The 20,364-nt window shown below is 45.9% G+C and overlaps 1 protein-coding gene across 1 annotated transcript in view; it reads right to left on the bottom strand.

Annotated features, from left to right (window-relative positions):
• Col6a3 (collagen type VI alpha 3 chain) overlaps positions 1-20,364 on the bottom strand; it is a 77,387-nt gene that overhangs the window by 50,397 nt on the left and 6,626 nt on the right. The window contains exons 2-3 of the mRNA XM_013066965.3: positions 10,180-10,300; positions 2,480-3,082 (exon numbers count right to left, since the gene is read on the bottom strand). Coding sequence (XP_012922419.2) covers positions 2,480-3,082; positions 10,180-10,270 — 694 coding nt within the window. The 5' untranslated portion in view covers positions 10,271-10,300. The remainder of the gene's footprint in view (positions 1-2,479; positions 3,083-10,179; positions 10,301-20,364) is intronic.

Genomic DNA, 20,364 nt, shown 5'->3' on the forward strand with positions numbered 1-20,364 from the left:
CGGAGTGAGACTGGACCCTCTCCATAGCCCCTGACATCCCAGCCTTGCTGCTTCCACAAGGTTCCAGGAAGGGGCCATGCTCTGGGGTGTCCTCCTGCCCCTGCTTCCTCTGTGCTTCTCCTCTGCACCCCACAGCTTCTCAGCCTCTCAACCCTGAGCCCCATCCCACATTCTCTCCGACACGACCCTGCGGGGTCTTGTGTTACTTGTCACACTGTGGGAATGTCTTGCTTGCTCGGTCGTTTACATTTTCATTATCCCTCTTCCCGTGGTGCTGCAAAAGACAAGCAACCACATCTGTGTCTTTGGCCAGTGCTGTGTCACTCGGCACAGTGCCCAGTATACACCAGACAGTCAAGAATATCCGATGAATATTTACAAGCTAATCACTAAGGCTAAAGACAATGTTTATAAAGGACTTAAACTCTAGCTAAAGAAAATCTGAAATGAGAGTAACGTGCTGCCCATTTAGGAAAGAAGTTGAACCTTCTCCAGAACAAAAATATTTTCATGTAGTGCAATTCCTTTGCCAGCATTTCAGGAGTCAGAGCTCAGAGAGGTTGTGTGACCTGCCTGCAATCACCCCGCTTGTCGACCGGAAACCCCGAACCAGGAGCCAGGTCTGCTAACTTCAGCCCCAGCCCTTCCTCTGCGTTACAAAGTCCTAGGGAAAGCATTTGCTTCCAACAGTGGAGGAGCCGGAGACACCTCAGCAGGCTGCAGTCTCTTGGTTGCTTCCTTAATTGCCAGGGCCACAGAGTGGCACCCAGGGAAACAAGCTAAGGAGCTCAAAGCAGCAGACAGGCAGGCCTGCACCCTGCACATGTGCTGCTTTTCCCTGTCCATTTCTACTGGAATTTCTATCCCTCTCAGCTCCCCAGAAGGAAGAGGAAAGCTGGAACCTGAATGAGCCAGCTAGAAGCCGTTCACTGGCCCTTGTGAACAAAATGCTCCAGGGAGCCTTCTCTGGAAAGCAATTCTCACACACTCTTCTTACCACGGCCCCTGACACAGGCTGATGTCCAAACTAAGACCCTGAGCTTTGTGCCTATGGTTGTCATGACAACACAAGCCCTGCCTGGAAGTCATTTTCAGGAAGTTAGGCCACCTCCACTTGAATTCTACACCCTCTTAAGGAAATGGTGGATAACGCCTTTTTGTTTACGTGATACCCTGACCCACTCATTAGCACAGTGTTGTGAAGTAGAGATCCAGTTCCGCATGGAAGCCAAGAAAGAAGCTTTTACCTCAGACTTTAAAATGTCCCCTCTTGGTTTCATACAGTGGTTTATTTCTAAATTATTGTCACTCCTTTTTCAAAAGAGAACTAGTCCGGTAGCCATGGGTGAGGCAGGACTTTCTTATAAGAATTATTTGGTAGCCCCAAGTCCTTTACTAAGAAAGCTAGCACAAATGAGCTGTGAACATTTAACCCACTGGCTGCAGATGAAGACCAGTCTCACATTGAGTCCAGCTCATTTGCCAATTGCACACAGCCCACACTCCGAGGAAGCCCTAGAAGGGCATCGAAGAATGAGGTCTCTCACTCAACAAGACTGTGGGTTGTGAGACTGGTCTTGCCGGAGTGGTGCAGGGTGCAGGCCACACTGGGAAGTGACTTAGGTGCTTCTAGAAACCACTGGGGGCTACCATGTCCCTAATTTCCTGAACGGCATCCAATTAGCCCGACCGAGGTCACGGAATTGACACAGTCCTAAAAGTGACTGATGTCTCTGTCCAAGGAGGCTGGGGGGAGAACCTGTGTGTTTCTGACAACCTCTCCCATCTCCCACAATGGCTAAATCCACATTTCTTAGGTGATTGTTGGCTCTGTGATTTTTAATTAACTCCAGTTGACTGTGTTGCCAATGACTGAGCATTTGAGTACATGTCAGAGTCTCGCCACTCCAATAAGTTACTCCTAAACATGAAAGGCACAGGGAAAATGTCCCATGAACATTCCATCAAGCAAGTGCTCTTCTGTCTCTTACCTTCAAAATGTACCTCTCAATGTCCAGCACAGATGGATTTTAAGGAGACAACTCGCTCCTTCACTGCACTTTATGAGCATGCTTCCCACATGCTGACCTAGAAGTCAGTGTCATTATCCTGAAATAGCTTTCTCAGAATTGTAATGAGCCCTCAAATCCATCTCTAGAATGGCTGGATTATACATAGATAATACAATGATGTTTAAAACCCTCTCAGAGTGATAGGTTTGTTGAGGGAGCTTGAAAACACACTTTCTCCATGACTCATACTCTAATAGAAGCTTTCATACACTTGTTAATCTTTAGGGTTTAGAAACACCACAACAATCACAAGCATCACATCCAGGAGCCAGTTCATTGTGAAAGGGCTGGACTGTAGGTACTTACAAGTTTTCCTGAGGTGAATCTCTCTGGTGCCCACCTTACTCCTGTGCAATCCAACATACAACTTACCCCATTCCCAGGGATGGTGAGAAGAGTATACATACCTTGTGTGACAATGGTTGGCGGTCGTAACAAAATGTGTCTTTGGGCAATGGCAACAATGTACCCCAGTAACTCCTCCTGGAGGTTCCCAAAGCTATGGAATTCCGGGACCATAAACAGCAAGCTGTCCTCGGTAGCTATGTGCTGAAGCTCTGCCCTGGAGGCTGCTAGGACTCCGAGGGCGAATGAGAACACACTAGCCTGCTTCAGAGCTACCACCTTGTCGCTGATCTCATCACTAGAAGGCCCAGCACTCATGAGGACCAGCACCTGGGGGACCCCTTCCTCTACTCGGCTGCCCACTGCCGGGGTGAAGTGATTCTTCAACACAAAGTCAAGCGCCTGGCCGATGTTAGCCAACTCCCCACCAGTGAACTTGAGGGCCTTCACTGCAGCTAGAGCCTGAGCCTTGGAAACGTAGGTGTCCAAGGAGAACATGGTTCTGGGCTCATCACTATACTGGACCACCCCTACTTGAATCTGCTGAGGTCCAATTGAAAGTCTCTCAAGGAGATTTACAAGGAAGTCGAGAATGACTGCAAAATTGGAACTTCCGGTGTAGTTTGATCCATCAATAAGGAAAATAATGTCAGCAGAGTCTTGTGCTTTAAAAGAAAGAAATGCAAAAATTGTGAAAGTGTTAGAACAAATGACCACATGCATCATTCAGTGTTCTGACATGTTTCTTTGGAAACCAATAAGAAACAACGAAATATAGGCAAAACACAATGTTGATTACAGAATGTGAAATTCTCTTTGGGTTCTGCATTCTGAATGGATAAGAGGCAACTTCTTAGAAATTAAGGTTTGAGATAAGGTATTGATATCAAATTTTCATTTGTGCCAACTTTGTAGTTAAATTTCAAAACATCGTACACACTTTTCTGAGGGGGAAATTTCAGGTACATATTCTGGAAGTTTCTACTGAATTTTAGAGGGAAAGGGGCCTGAGTGTTACCATACCTGCAGGAGAAAATAAATGGGTGGATTAATAAAAATCCCAAGATGATGCCTAATTTGAGGTCATTTCTCCTGCCTCTTCAAGTGATTATGGGAATTTTTTATGCAAATCCACAGCTGAGGAAACAGGATTCAGATTCACAGCATGGTGATTTATCACCCCAGAATGTTACTTGATTCCTTAAGTCACTGTTGTTTATTTTTTTTCTTAAAAATCAAAATGGCTGAGCACATGCAAGTTTGTGAATCAGAACTCAAACTTCATTTACAGTTCTCATTTTAAAAACACTTGGAGGAATTTTTGGTTCAATCTTTCCTTCTCACATGCTGTTGAGTTGTGTGAAACTTGAATGCAGGTCTGGGATTGGGTTGGCTTTATTTTTTATTTACTTTTGCCCTTGCCTCTGTATTCAATCATATAATGCAGAACAATGTTAAGCAGAGTGATATGAAACCAGTCATGACATAATTATCCAACCTTATTTTTATGACATCCTGAACAGATTATCTAGCGGGATCCTGAGCACAAAAGACATAAGAAAGGCTGACCATTCCTCCTTTTCCTCCCTATAATGGTGAACATGAGCCTTCCATTCAGTTACCAAATGAGGGTTACACAAAAGCTCTGAACAATGAAGAGCAATCTGTGAGTCTATAAACCAGGGCAGAATATTCCAAAGGCTCAGTTAGAACACTTAAATCAGATTGGTTTAAACTGACAACAACAACAAAAAAAAGTGGAATCATTCCTGATGAATATGTTTAATACCTTAACTGTGTGCCAGGGACAAGAAGAGATATTTGTGCAAAGCATCTGGGGTTCTAGAAAGCTCTATTTGGGCAATAGTTTAGGTAACACCATTCATTCTGACCTTATGGCCAAGGAACATTTTATTTCTAAGATTTTTTTTCATGCCAGCTAAATTGTTTTTACTTTCACTCTGGAAAAGAATTCTTATCTCCTCTTATGAAAAACAAGCATTTTCCTTTAGAGAAGGGATTTCTTGTGCAAGCTGACCTTGTGGGAGCACGGCTCTCTCCTCCTAAATACACACCAGCCCACAACAGTTTTGCCAATTAACTCTTTGCAGGGGGAGAGGATAAACTTGGAAATATTGCTGCTCCTCGTGAGACAGAAAAAGGATATTTGTTTTGCTACAGTAATTAAGATCTTGGGTTTTTCATAGCCATTCCACAGACTTTCCAAATAAGACTGGGTCTCTGCTTAGAGCCTCAAAGCCTCCGCCACTTTTCAGAGCCCAGGAGAATGAATGAGGAAACAGTCACAGCAATGCTTGCCTTGTGTGTGAGGCGGAGACTGCACAGCATGTCACAAAATTCCTCCCGTTTCCGGGCCTATGCCAACCAATTAACTACATACACTCCACACGGCCAATCAAAAATGATACAGACTCATAGCATGACACTATTCCTTCCTCATTTATTAATTAGTTTGGGATTGCAGTTTAGAATAGCATAAATAAGATAAATGAACCCTGAGGGGAAGTCTGAACATTTCCAAGAGGCTGAACCTCTGAAGCAGCAGGTCATAAAAACACATTGGATAATTTGTCATCACCGAATAAAAAACACCATCGTTTTCCACGCACAATCATGGGACACACAGAGCATGCTTTGTTATCCAGCAGAGCCAAAGCCTCGCAAGGACCCGGGAGCCGCGGGCTGAGGCACACAGCAGGCGAACCCACAACTGGTATTCGTTGCATGACAGCACATCCAGCTAAACTGTGAGAGGTGGAAGGAGTATGGGTTTTCACTTTCGTGGCTCATGCACTACATCCTCCGTGGCATTTTCTATGGAAAAGTGTCCAAGGGAAACCCCTGGTCTCCCTGAGCAACACCGGAAACACTACTCTCCTGAGCATGTGGTGTGGAAGTGATGCCTTCCTCAGCCCATATGATGTTTCCCTTTGTTAAGAAAAATAGCCTGTTCTCGTTTCCTATGCAAATCACAAACTTGTAGGCATGATGTACAAATTTTGGAAATCTTCATATTTCACAGAAAGAAAAGAAAATGTATGCAGAAATCCTATTGTCTTTAGCTTTCTTTCTCTCTCTCTTTCTCTTTCTTTCTTTCTTTTTTTTTTCTGAGATTGAGCCTCCATATGTAGTTCTGGCTGGCCTCGAACTCACTGTGTTGCCCAAGCTGGCCTTGAACTCCTGGCAATCAACTGCTGGGATGACAGGCATGCACCACCACACCTGGCTTAGCTTTCATTTTAGAATAGAGATATTATGTCTTAGTTATCTCTGTTTTAAAAGCAGTGACAAAGGGATTTTTAAAAACACAACCACTAGAGACTGGTGACTTGAGCAGTCTAAAAGAGAGGTGATGACTAACATTTGATATGCGACAAGTGCTCCTTTTATGACCAAGAGCCCCCTGCAGGTGGAAGCATCCTGCTGAGCAGGCCATGAGAAGAGAAGGCCTAACTTCTCAGCAGTCTCTCCCAGATGCTCCCAGAGCCTTGTGCAGAAACTAACAGCAGAGACTTGCTGTTCTGGTTCTAGTTCACATGTATCTTGCCGGACTTTGGTGCTGTGGGACATGCAGTGGGACACACCACCAGAGGGATGGCACCGTGCAGTTAATCAGAAGAGTCAACAAATAGATTAATAGTCTGCCCAGGTGCTACTAGTGGCTTGGACACTAGAACACAGAGATGCTTTCTTGGCATAAAAACAAAGGTTTTGTCACCTGTGTGAAAAGGCACTAGGCCTTTCACATCACATTCATGATGTGAGCTCGATTATGTCTATCTAAAGGCTAAGCATGCAGGCAGGCTCGTCAGTTCCTTTTCTCAAGTTTGCTATATGCATAGCAAGATGCTGCCCCTTTCTCCTGTGATCCCTCCTGCTGTTGCCTCTGTAGTCCAAAAGGTGAGAGATCCATGAGTTTGTGAGACTGAGACTACTGTGCCAAACAGAGTGGGATATTCAGGGGCCCTTCTGTCCCCTCCTTGGAACCCAGAGTGTGGGGTCTGGGGACCTTGGGGACACCCGCCACCCCTTCCTGGGGAACCACTGAATGGGCACCCTCTGGAGCACCATGGGGCTACTGCTTTTGAACCCCTTGTCTTACCTACACTCTGCCTGCGCCTTGCAGCTGGCCCCTTTCTGCTGATATCTAACTATCTCTCCCCACTTCCTGCTTTCTGAATCCCTGTTAGAAAATCTGTGCTAGTACTGCACTGTTTCCCTACACCTGCCCCATGATTCCCACCCCAACTCTGTCATTCCCTTTACAAGCTCCAAATCTGGTAGGTCTCAGGTTCTGGGAGAGCCTTCAATGACTGCAGATGATCAGGACCCAGCTAACAGGAGACCAGCATCAGTGGGTCATCTCAGGCTGCACCAGACATCGCTGCAGGTCAGCAGTGGCTTCCTGGGCTTGGCATGGCCCGCATCACAGCCCTGCAGAAGCTGCTCCTAAACAGCTCCAAGCTCTCCAGCTCCCAGGCCCAACTAAGGCTTGGTCACCTCCTTTATCAAGATGACCACTGCCAACCCCTTTGAGTTTTCCCTCCTTCCTTCCTGTCCACCTCACATCTCAAAATGCAGCTTTTCCTGCTGCCTCCAAAAGGACCCCTCTCCTCTCCTCTCAGCTTTCCCTAACTCTCTGCCCTGTTGACCCAGCTACAGCTGCCAAGTGGCTGTGGGCTCACGTGCTGACCCAGGGTGCCCTCCATCCTGCCTCTCTGAGGGAGCCTGGCCCTGGACACTCATCCAGGCCACTGCACCACGGGGCTGGTCAAATTCCTCTGCGCGAGAGTCGTAGGGACTATGCATGGCAGGGAAGCTGACAGCAGGGGTGGTGAGATAACCGTGCACCGTCAGTGCTTCCCGGGTGGCCTTGAGGAGGGCCATCGGGACCTGGGGAGTCTGCAGGTGTACATGGTGATGGCTGGCAGGACCCATGAGCAGTCCAGACCCCGGGCTCCAGTGCCAGCTCCTTCACCAGCTGCCTGTCTCCAACTCGCCTTCCCCTGAGGGACTCCACTCCTTCCAGACGCGGACTTGATCACATCTCAGCTTTCTTACAACCCTGATTCTATCAATTCTCTGAAACAAACTCCATAGAACAGGACAGGGGAGCTCTCTGCTCTTCTGCTGGTCACAAAAGTGGGCAGCCTCTTTCCCTCTTTCCCTCTTTCCCCTAGCTCATGTGAAGCCCTCCCAGAAGGAATGAGTTCCCCTGCCGCGTCAGCCGAGGAGAGGGATCACTGGATGCCCGCCTCGCAGGCGGAGGCCTTTCCTAAGGAAGGGATCGCTCGTAACCGAATGTGGCTCTCAGAGCTAAGATACTAGCTCTTTCAAAACAAAGCCCTCCTCCGAGATACAGGTGCATGCTGGGTTTGAGAAGGAGACCAATGGAGGATGTTCAAACCTTTGTTTTTAAACCTGTGCACACTCATCCCTTCCCTGCACCCCGCGCTGTCCTGGCCACACTGTTGCTTTAAGGCCAGCAGGCACCAGGCTCAGCTATCCGCACAGAACAGCACAGAGAGAGCAGCCTGGCAAGGGAGCCATTACCTGTGATGTCCTTAAGGGTTTCCATGTCCCCAGCCCTTGCAGGACTCGGGGATGACTGCACACAGGACACAAAGTTTCCTACTATGTCATGAAGGGAGGTAAAGTTCTCTAGGTTGAAAACATGCATATTGAGTGGTTGGCTTGCTATTTCTCTTAAGGCTCCTTCATCTGCATCCTCAAAGCCAACTGCAAACACGTTAAGGTCGGCTGCCCTAAGTTCCGCTGAGGGCAGAGCATCCTCCGAGCGTCCATTGGTTAACACTACAATAACCTGGGGCGCTCCGGCCCCAGCCCGGCTTCCGGCAGCCTCAGCGAGGTGCTTCTGAATTACATACTCTAATCCTTTTCCGGTCTGATTGCTGGCCCCAAGATAAGACATGTTTGAAATATGGGAAAGGACTTCTTGTTTAGTATGGTACGTATTGAGCAGGAACTCAGTATGCAGGTCTCCGTTGTACCGGACCAGAGCAAAATGGAAATCATTTTCTCCCACAGCTAAAGACTCTATAGCATCATATAGAAATTCTCGAACAAGTTGGAAATGTTCCTTTGCAATGCTCCAAGAGGAATCCACTAGAAATATTATATCGGCACCGGTACCATTTTTGACATCTTCAAAAAAAGACATTGGTTTAGATTTTCTACTGTTCAGGTAATTACTTCCTACCAATGCAAAGGCTTCCTACACAAACTCAGCTTACTCTTTGGCCGTGAATATTCACATCTTGCTTGCAGCGTGGACAGGGAGGCTGACTTACCTGAGGAGGGGGACGGCACAAGGACCCAACAGCTGGCCATGCTCAGCCGTGGCCCAAGTCCCACATTTGGTGACCACCATTCAGGGCCCGGGCATGTGCTCCAGAATGGCAGAAAACTCCTGGGGTGTCTTGGACTCGAGCATGGTTCTTTGTGGCAGTCTGACCCCCAAGAGCCACCAACCAGAACAGAGGGTTCCCTTATCACTGGGGATGGTCCATTGTCTCAGAAACTCATTCTCCAGTTTGGGGTATGAAAGTGAGTCTCGACAGGATGGAAACCTGAAAACTGCTGCTGTTTTTCAGGAACTAACCCCCAATACTTTGAGTAATTTTCAAGAAATATAAATGATAAGTATGTCTTCTTCAGGAAGATCTGTGTGAATGTAGAATAGGGGAAAGTCTCTTTTTTTTTTGGTATGGGGATCAAATTTGGGACCTTGCGCTTGCGAGGCAGACACCGGAACCACTGAGCTAAATCCCCGACTCTGACCCTGGTTTTCAGCACACCTAGTTTTCTAACCACAGTTGTTACTGCGTGGCTTTCAGAGCCAGAGAGTCTTCATAGACACTGGATGGGACCGATCTCATTCCCAGATGCATCGCGTCTCCCTCAAACATAGGCGCCCCGGGAACAGAGCCGTCGGTGCCCGAAAGGAGCCTTCCAGCCCTTGGCCTGGGCTGGCTCCAGAGCTCTACTTACCTTGGGCCAACCTTCGGCCCAACCCAGTTCCTGTGTCATTAACCCTCCCACCAGGGCAGCTCGGAAGCTGGGGGAAGCTCCATGGAGGCCCCGCTGTCGGGGCAAAGGAGAGGGACCCAATCAACTGCCCCTTGCAGCGCATGAAGCTTTTCTCTCTTTCCTGAAACTCTGAAAGCAAATTCTCCATAGGGTTATTAGGATCTGGTTTTTAAAGTCGTTTTGGGAAACAAGTTTTAAAGATCCAATGACTCTAGATGAAAAACGTCTTTTGTGTCCAGAGTTATCTAGAGAGGGTGATGTTTTGTCTTGTGATGTTTTGTCTTGTGTTGTGTTGTGCTGTTTTGCAGGGAAAAGTGTTTTTACTCTCAATAGTTGTCTTCTCTCTATTTTTTTTGTCCTCAGAGACCAACCAATGCCAGGAACTTGGAAGAGTGCTCTAGGGGGTAAAATTCTGTGACGGAAACTTTCTGCTCACACCCAATGTATGAGCAAGCCCCTCTCAAGCCAACTCTGAGATATCAAACTCAGGTTTTTAACAAGGACAATGCGTCTCACCCTGGACAAAGAATTCCTGGACAGATCTGTAAGCTAAGTCAAGATCCTGTGATAAACAGCTGAGCCATCTGTTAAAACAATGTCTGAGCTCTATGTCCAACCCGTGGTGTCTACGATCTAAAAATCAAAAACTTCTGTTCCCTGTTATAAAACAAAGGGCAATTCTGGACCTTACCTGGTTGTTGCTGTTGGGCATAAGTCATGGAAAAGCCTGAGAGAAAGAGGCAAAAGGTGACCACCAAGGGCAAATGCCGGTGTTTCCTCATTCTGAATTTGTCTAAGCACCAAGTGTGAACCTGAAAGAGAAAATGGGATGGAAGACAGCGATCACTCTTGTGCTGCGAAAGTCCTGGAAATGAGGTGCTTCCTGTGTCTCTTGTCAGGCTGCTGAGGGGAGTCTGCACTTGAGTCACTCTTCAACCTGCATCAGAGAGAGGGGTGAAAAACCAGCAGGTCGTATGCTGGATGGATGGATGCATGATAATTAGACAGAGATGATAGGTAGATGGTAGATGGATAGTAGATAGATGGATGATGGAATTGATATGCAGTCACACATCACGTGATGACATTTTACTCAGTGACAGATATGACAGATAAAACTGAACCCATAAAACTACATGACCTAGTAATCCCATAGCCATCTATTTGTGTAAGTGCTTTTTATGATCTTCACACAATGACAAAAATTGCCAATTTTGCGTTTCTCTGAATATATCCTGATCATTGACATATAATGGAAGATACAAACATACACACACAAACACATATACACATATAGGTGTACACAGATGAGAGAGGGAGGGAGGGAGGAGGGAAAAGCAGTGGGGAGATGGTGCTCTCTGCCTAAGGACATGGCCCCAGATGGAGCTGCTCACCTCCTGGCTGGATGCTCTTGAACACAGTGAGAAGAGCACAGCTACATTTTCAGTGAACATGGTTATGGCTGTGTCTAGATGTCCCTCAAAGTCTCATGTGGTCTTAGGTGGGGCTTTTTCAGAGGTGGCTGAATCTAGAGTGTGTGAGTGATTCATGGTGCAGTGCAAGGCTCAAGGACGCTAGGATTAAGGGTGTGAGTGCTGCCTGCCCTAAGTAGTCTGAATAAAATAAAGGGGGGAGAACGAAGTTACTAAGGTTTCTTGCTTGCTTTGCTACCTTCTGCCCACCATAAACTGTTTTTCCTCTGGGATGCCCCTCTGCCATGCCATCCTGCCTTGCAGCCAGCCAACTATGAACTAAAACCTCCACAAACTGTCTTCCTCCCTCAACTTCAGGTATCACGTATTTTGTCTCGGCAATGAGAAAAGTAACTAAGACAGACATTCATGGTAAGTTCACCACAATCAGAAAACATTTTCTTTCTCTACTCAAATTGCTAACTAGTGAACCAAAGATCTATGCCTGTCATGAGAGGTAGCCTTACTTAAACACACACATGAGAATCTTTGGATCCATTGACTGTTACTCCAGCCATAGCTAAGTACCTTACAATTATGCCTCTTTGCCTTCCATACCAAGGCAGGCATCACTTTGGAAATGCCTCATTTCTGAGTGACCAGCAGGATGCAAGAGCTCATCAGGAAAGGCACCCATGGGCACAGGTGGCAGGTGTGTGAAAGCCAGCTTCAGCGTGTGTCAATCATGTCTACAGGAGTGCAGCAGAGAGGCTCGGGTCTTACAGAGGACGGGCTGTGCCCAATTCACAGCGTGTGCACAGCACCCCGGGCAATGGGGCTCCCTCCCCACCTGCCCTGTCTCCATCTTGCTATCTACCACTTGCCATGCTGAATGACAGCTTCTGATCACACAGTGGAAGGAGACTGGGGAGATTGAACTGGACAGACCGTGAAGCCAGGCCAGAGGCTCGCTGCTTGCTGCTCCATCTCCCATGCTGCACCAGCAGGTGGCTGCAACCCTGACGTCCAGGCAGCCAAGCTCAGGTCCAAGGGTCCCAGGCCACCAGACCTCTCTCTTCCCACCTCAGGGCATTGCATTAGCCCCTCACCCTCCTCTCCCCATGCTGGGGCCCCATCATCCTCAATACCCCTGCAGAAAGCCACCTAGATCTCTATCCAGGGGATGCCCCTTGGCAGGATTGCACCTCTCTCTGCCTCCTCTGAGCCCAAGGCTGTAGTTCCCTTGATGTTACCATCAGCCATGACAGGGCTGCAACTGGACCTTGGCTGTTGCTGTCCTGGGATTCTTAATAACTTCTGGAAGAGAGATCTCACCTCCCATTTTGCACTGATCCTACAGTAACTTATGCCTCTGGCACTGGCGGCAGCTGTGATGAAAGTGACTGTCCTTGCCCAGGACAAGGAGTTTGGAAAACAGTCTTGAGCCATAAGGGCATTGGCCATGCCAGTAGGTTAAGTTGTGATCGCACTGTTTTCCACCTTTCTGTCCCTACTGTGAGCCACTCCCTCACAGCTGATCAGGTCATCTCAGTACGACCCTTATAGGTCAGTACTGACCTCTATGCTCATTGTGAGGAAACTGAGGCTCAGAGAACTCAGCTCTTCAGGGAGACTAGAATGGTGTCCGTCGATCTGCAGGCTAAAGAGAAAAGGCTAGGAAGAAAAATCTTTTGTTTCCTCACAGCAATGCCGTGATTCACTGCCTCTCGTCAATCAAGTTCAATAGCCTCAATTTGGGCCCTTTTAGAATCTGAGAAGGAATCAGCAACTCTAGGAAACAAAAGCTGCTTGGAGTCAGATAAACGTGAATCCTGGATCCACCACACCCTCCCTTGGGGAAGTCACTGAGTTGTGCTAAGCCTCAGTTTCCCCATCTGTGACACGAAAACAGCAACCCTAATGCCTCTCCTGCCAGTCACCTGTAGGTTCACATGACAAAGCCACTCATTCAATGCTGACACAGAAAGGATGGCTAGAGAATTCCAACCAGATAGATTTTGACAGCATTTCCTAAAGTGATCCCATGAAACACTCATTTGGAGTTTGAAAGGGCATCGATGGGGGTGCCTCCTTCTGGAACAGCAACAATTGATATACATTAAAGGCAGCAAGCAGCAGTAAAGAAAGAAATGACATTCAGGGACATGTTGCATTTTAACCCAGAATTTACCAATCATGTGTTTTGTACCATCTTTTTCCAATAGTAGGTATTCACATCCCAGGAAATAGACCTCCTGCTTTGAGAGCAGCGGTCTACTTGCTGCTGTGTCTGGTTTTGCTAAGTTCTTGCCTCTCTGAGTCACCAGCTAAAAGTGTCTCCACCTGTCCAGGTGTCCCCTGGACTCAGCCAGTGGATCTTCAGATGTTTGTGCCCTTGGCCTCCATTAACTAGGTGGGGCTTGGTGTCCTTTAAAGGTGGCGCTCACCCACTATGAGTAGCCAAGTGAGAAACTGATGTGCAGATGACCAGTTTCTCCAAAGAGGCTCAGGAAGAGGCACCAGCCAATCCCATCACCAGCAAAAACTCCATGCAGTAGTCAGAATTGTTATTTCTTTTTCTTGTACTGAGTTTCAGAGCATACTCTTTGATATTGGGAATGGTGTAGTGCAGATAAGTTAGGTAGAAAATTCCATTTGGTTTTTTGTTTGTTTGTTTGTTTTGTTTGTTTATTTTGGTACCGGGGATCGAACTCTGGACCTTGTGCTTATGAGGCAAGTGCCAGAACCACTGAGCCAAATCCCCGGCCCCGAAATTCCATTTGTTTTAAGAAACTGAAATGGATTTAATCTAGAGAGACTGGGTTACTGTTACAGTTGATATTTCACTGCTAGGGTTTGCATGTTAAAAATGGTCTTGTGGTGAATTACAGTATCTAAAAGCATTCAGCATCGGTGTAAATGAAAGCCAAAGCATCTTTCTCTCTGGTTTTCAAGTCTGTGTCAGATTTTCAAATGCAGTTTTTTAAATCATATCATCCTAAAAGTCCAAATGCTTCAAAATTGGTTTTACATCCTTGCTGATGGCTTGACTCCCCCCCTGGAGGTGGGATGGGAACAATCTGGACACAGGAAGTGGCTTGTACAGCATCCTCACTGTGGGGAAGTTGGAAAGACTGACAACTATGAGACCTGGCAGGAGAGAGGACAAGAGGACACCCATCGGTTGGACAACCTATAAAAATTATATAAACTTGCAGAAATACACAGCTTACCAAGACTGAATTGTGAAAAATTGAAAATCTGAACAGACTTATAACTACAGTGGAGTTTAAAAGCAATAATCAAAAACCTCCTAACAAAATAAAGCCCAGGATCAGATGGTTGCATTGAAGAGTTCTGCCAAAGCACTCAAAGAATAATACACAGACCCCTCTCAAGTTCTTGCAGAGAAATTGAAGAAAAGAAATCAGTTCCAAACCTATTTTAAGAGGCCACCAGTACTCTGAAATCAAATGAAGCAAAAGTGCTGCAAGAAAAACTACAGTTCAACATCCTTGATAAATATTGATGCAAAAATTCGCAAACAAAAAAATAGCAAACCAAACTCAAAAACATCTCAGGAGGATTATACACCACAACCAAGTGGGATGTGCTCCTGGAATGGAAGGATGGTTCGGTGTACAAAAATTAAACATGGTGACATACCACCTTAACAGACTAAGGGGGAAACACTGATCATCTCAATTAATGCAACAACTGCATCCGATGAAATTAAATGTGTTTTCATGATAAAAAGAAAAAACACTCAGCAAACTAGGAATAGAAAGGATAACATTCATATAACACAGACCATGTTGGGAAGCCCACAGCTGTACCAAACTCGATGATGAAAACTGAAAGCTTTACTTTTAGATCAAGAAAACTGAAAGAGAGCACACCCTCTCTCAGTTTTTGTTTGACATAGTATGAAGAGTCCTAAACAAAGAATTTAGGCAATAAAAGGAAAGTAAATGCATCCAAACTGGAAAGAAAGAAGTAAAATTATCTCTTTTTGCAGATGACATGAACGTACATACAAAAATCCTTAAAGATGACACATACACACACACAATTACAACTAGTAAATGAATTCAGCAAAGTTGCAGAATATAAAACCATCACATAGAAACCAAAACACACAAAAATTTACCTTTATAAGGCACTAATAATGAAGCATCTAAAAAAGAAATTAAGGTAACAATTCCACCAAAAAAGAACTTAAAATGATAATAATTCCACTTATGATAGCATCAAAGAGAATAAAATATTTAGAAATAAATGTGATCAAGGGGTCGGGGATTTAGCTCAGTGGTCTCCCCACCTGCTGCGCAAGCACAAGGACCCAAGTTCAATCCCCGGTACCAAAAAAAAAAAAATGTGATCAAGGAAGCAAAAGACTTTATACTGAACACTACAAATATTGCTGATAGAAATTAAGTAAGGTGTAAATAAGTAGAAATATGTCCATGTTCACAGTATGAAGACAAATCATTAAAATATCCGTATTACTCATGGAAATCTTCAAATTCAATGCAATATAAATTCAATTCATCAAAATATCAATAGCATTTCTGCATAAATAGAAAAAATACTAAAGTTGGAATTGCAGAGAACCCAAAATAGCCAAAATTTGTTGAGAAAGGAAAGCAAAACTAGAGACTTCATGTTTCAAAACATATTACAGGGCTACAGTAATAAAAGTAATATGATACCAGCATAAAGACCAATGAAACATAATGGCGCAGAAATAAACCCCCACCAAATGGTCAAAGGCTTTTTAATAAGGGTACCAAGGCTACACAATGGAGAAAGGATGGTCTCTTCAAGAAATAGTGTTATAGCCAGGCAAGGTGGTTCACACCAGCACGCTGAAAGGCTGAAGCAGGAGCAAGTTCAAGCCTAGCCTGAGCAACTTAGCAAGTTAGCAAGTCGCTGTTTCAAAATGTAAGATAACAACAACAATAAAAGGGCTGGGTATGTAGCTCAATGCAAAGGTTCTAGGTTCAAACCCCAGTTCCAGAAGGAAGGGAGGGAGAGAGAGGGAGGGAGGAAGGGAGGGAGGGAGGGAGGGAGGAAGGGAGAAGAAGAAGGAAAAAAGGAGAATTGAAGTGAAGGGGGAAGGGGGAGGGAAGAGAAGGAAAGGAAAGAAGAGGAAAAGAGTATTATGAAAACTGCATATCCACATGCAAAAGAATAAGTTGGACTATGAACCATATAAAAAATTACACTATGTACAAAACTTAACTTAAATACACTAAAGAGCTAAATGTAAAACTATACATCTAGAATCAAAAATAGGGAGAAATCTTATGCACTGTTAGTGGGAATGTAAAATGATAGGGCTCAAATGTAAAAGTGCGGAAATTCTTCAAAAAATTCAAAGCAGAATTATTACATGGTCCAGCAATCTCACTTATAGGAATATATCCAAAAGAATTGGAAATAGAATCCCAAAGAGATATTTGCTCAGCTATGCCCAATGCAGACTTATTCATAATAACCAAGAAGTAAAACAACATAAATGTCCATCTGCAGATGAATAAAGAAAATGCAGCATATACGTACAATGAAACAATATTCAGTCTTAAAAGATATCCTGTCATGTGCCACAATGCAAATGACCCTTGAGGACACTATGCTAGTAGATCAGTCACAAAAAGTATCACATGATTCTCCTCATATGAGGTATCTAAAGTAGTCAAACACAGAAACAGAAAGAATGGTGATTGTCAGGCACAGAGGGAAAAGAGTTGTTCTTCAACTGATAAACAACTATTTTGCAAGATCAAAATGTTCTAGAAATCTAAGGCACAAGATATATGCAGTGAACGTGGCTATACTATACACTCAAAAGTGCTTGTGTTAGCCAGCTTTGCATGGCTATGACAAAATACCTGAGAAAATCAGCTTAAGGGAGGAAGGCTTAGTTTGGCTTAGTTTCAGTGGTTCCGGTCCATAGTAAGCTGGGTCCATTGCTTTAGGCCTGTGGTGAGGCAGAAGCATCATGGCAGAAGGGACTGGTGGATAAAAGCTGCTCACCTCGTGGCACCCAGGAAGGAGGGCAGGAAAGAGCCAGTGCCAGAAAGCCTGTGCAAGTGGGCTTCCTCCTGCTTTTGTCCCTTCCAGGCCCCCATCCTGTCAGATGGAGCCTCCCTCATTTAGGGCAGGTTTCCCTCCTCAATTTGCTATCCCACAAACCAGTCATCTCTGAAAATGCACAAACCATTTCCTAGGTGTTCCTCAATCCAATCAAGTTGACAATCACAATTGCCCACCACGGTGGTAAAGATGCTATATGATTTTTAGCATAGTCGTGTAAGTAAATAAGAAGTAAGGTCAGGAAATACCACCTGCAAGTTTCTAAAAGTGAGGGTAAAAAGTATGCGCCCTTAAACTGCGGTCATTGATTTAACAGGATGTAAGTGGGGCAATCTTTTTTTGAGGTGGATGCAGTTTAAGAGTTAAAGGGGAGAAACAATTCAAATAACACTTTATTTGTCCTTGCTTCTAAATAATATCAGGAAAGGAAGAGAATAAGGCAGCAAAATGACAGAGTTGGGAGAAGAGGGCTGGAGAACTGGTGTGAAGGTCACTTCTGCCCCTGGGGACACCCTCAGGGCAGTGAGACTAGCTCCACCTGAGCCCTGGCTCTTCTTCCTCCTGCCCTGGGGGTGCCTCTAGCATGGGGCTCTTTTCATGGATGTCCATGGTAATGCAAGAGTAATGAAGCCAAAGGCAAGGCTGCCTCACATTCCCAGTCTCACCACTAGAGACAGACATCTGGCTGATTCAGATGTGGCTTTGCCACAAATGAGCCAGGGAACTGGGTCCAGATGGCAAGATGGCAAGGAGGCCCCTCCCTGAGCCTGCTGTCCAAGGACAGGGGCAGAGCCGCAGGAAGAAAAGCTGACGCTTGGCGCATGGACTTGCCACTAAGGGCAGGACCAGCAGAGGAAGAGCAGGACACAGTGTGGGCCAGAGATCGGTGAGATGGACAGAGATAAAACCATAACAGAGAGAATGAATTCAAAGGAAAGTGAACAAAAGCATCACCTGCACGGAAACAAACCCAGCCTGTGGCTCAGATTCAGAGAACTTGAAGGCAGCAGAGTAGGGATGACAGCACCGCTGCCCAAGCACTGTGGACATGGATACACACCACACAGAGGCGCGGGCTCCGATGCTCAGAGCTTCGGCTCAGCAGATCCCCAACCTCAAGCTTCTTACAGACCTTAGCACCAAGCTTGGCCTCCCTCTCACATGCTGAGACTCAGCCCTTGGGTTCTGCATGAGCCAAAACAAGTGCGGTGTCTGTGTTTTGTGTGCACCCTGTATCCATTGACAATGAGCACTAGAGAACGACATCACCTATGTTTAGAGAACACAGCGCGCTGTGTGTGCTATGGCTGATTCTTCCTCTTAAAATCGATCCTCAGACTTTTGAACAGCAGTAAGCGTTCTGCTAGATTCTTCCCAGGGATGCAGCTTGTTCTTATCAAAACAACTTGTGATATTGTAGTTAGACCACTGTTTTACTACAGGGTGCAAGAGATTCAAAGGGTCTAAGGCTCCCTCAGTGGTGTGCAAATTTCATCTGGGAATGTGGGTATCCTGGGCTTTTGGATCCATGTTCCTAGTGATTCTAAAAGACAGCTATGCCCCTACCTCCCCAGCTTCCCAAAGTTTAGACATCACAACTTCAATCAAAAATTTTAGTGCAGGGCTGGGGATATAGCTCAGTGGTGCCACACCTGCCTGGGTGTGGGGGTAATGCAAATTTTGGGGAACTACAATTTAATTATTTCAAGTATGCAATCCATGCACAAGATGAATGATTTTAAGTAGTATTCTTTTCCAGAATTAGAACACAAGAATATGATAGGGTCTTTCCAAAAAGCACTGGACTGCATAATCCACGTGCATAAGCAGGGTATGAAGTGAGGTCCATCTGGGCCCCCGAGTCTAGGCTTGGGCAGAAGACCATGGATGGCTCTGTAGGGAACAGGGACAGAGCTCGGGGAATCGCGTACTGGGCAGCTTTTGCTAATGGTTTTTCCTCCATCCCTGTACCTCACACTGCGGACTCCTTTGAATCCACTAATCCTGGTGTACAGTAATAACTAGTCCACGAATGCTCCTGTTCGAGAACAATTCAGTTCACAAACAGAAGTGTTCAGCAGAATTTGGCTTCTGTTCTCAAACTGCAACAGGTGATGAACATGATCATCACCTCTTCCTCGCACGAACCAGAGCACAGCCATCTTCCCCAGAATCGTGGGGTGAATTAAGCTCGTGAACCGAGATACCACTGTATATCATTAGATGTTGAGCAGGTCACAATGCAGCAGCTCCAAAATACTTTTTAGTCTTCTGTACTGCTCATTAAAAGCTAAGTGGTGATGAGATGAAATCCTGAAAGCCTTTCAAAGCCATGGCCTACTTCAGTCTTTGGGAGAACAAATTTGAAGCTAGCTGAACGTCACGTGTAAGACTCTCGCTCCCCACACTGATCTCTAGAGGAGGAGCCCCCTAAATGAAGGGCTCCCCATTGAGACACAAGGCAATGGAATAAATACACAGTCTGAGGGATTCTTCTTCCGGAATGGGAAGGTATCGAGGCAAGAAGAGGGCAGGGCCAGGAGGGCAGGGGGAGCTCCCGGGACTTTGAGAAGCAGTGGGGAGAAGAGTCTGCTGAGGTTCATCTGCCCACGTGGTTTACACCTTTGGCCAACACACTCCTCCCCTGATGCTTAGGACCCAGTCCAGTCCATGGCTCATGGTTCTCAGCTGAGCTGTTGAGTATTTGTTAATTTGTTTGTTTGCAATTAAATCTGTGCTATTGGTTATCAGGTCCTGGAGTCTGTTTTTAAAACCAAATTTCCTGGCAGCAAATTGTGGGGAGTTGTTTCATTCAGATTAGTTAAAGATGTTAAACGTCGACCCCTGAATGATCACCCCGTTGTCCATAGTAATAAAGGGGCTGTGGCAGCCACTCCCCATGGCGACCCAGGTGTCTGTCTCCAAGGTGGGATTTCACACCTGCCCCCAACAACCCAGTGACTGCAGCCTCATTGTATACCAGAGAAACTAAAACCAGTTGAGGCACAGCGATTTGCCAACACCCCAAAGATAAAACAAGAGGACCCAGTCCTAAGCATGTCTGCATTTCCAAAGCCCGAGCAAAGAAGCCCAGGAAACCAGCCAGGCAGGCTGAGACTTGGCCCGACCTTGAGGAAACCCCCTTTGTCTTTGGGCGAAACAGACTTCCTCAGTGGTGCCGAATGTCTGGTTCTGTTCTTCTAAATATGAAATTTATACAAAAGACAGCATCTCGAGCCCTGGGGCAGGGTGGGGGCGAGTCCTTCACCACAGATTCTGTATCCTCAAGGAAGCAGACCCCCCGAGAGTGCTGCGGAGCATTTTCACTCTTGTCTCTCTATGTGGCCCCTCTAATTTCTTTGTGT

Source organism: Heterocephalus glaber, unplaced genomic scaffold (genome assembly GCF_053883595.1).
Source record: "Heterocephalus glaber isolate CG9 unplaced genomic scaffold, H.glaber_assembly_v1.0 deba00001004, whole genome shotgun sequence".
Taxonomy (NCBI): Eukaryota; Metazoa; Chordata; class Mammalia; order Rodentia; family Bathyergidae; genus Heterocephalus; species Heterocephalus glaber.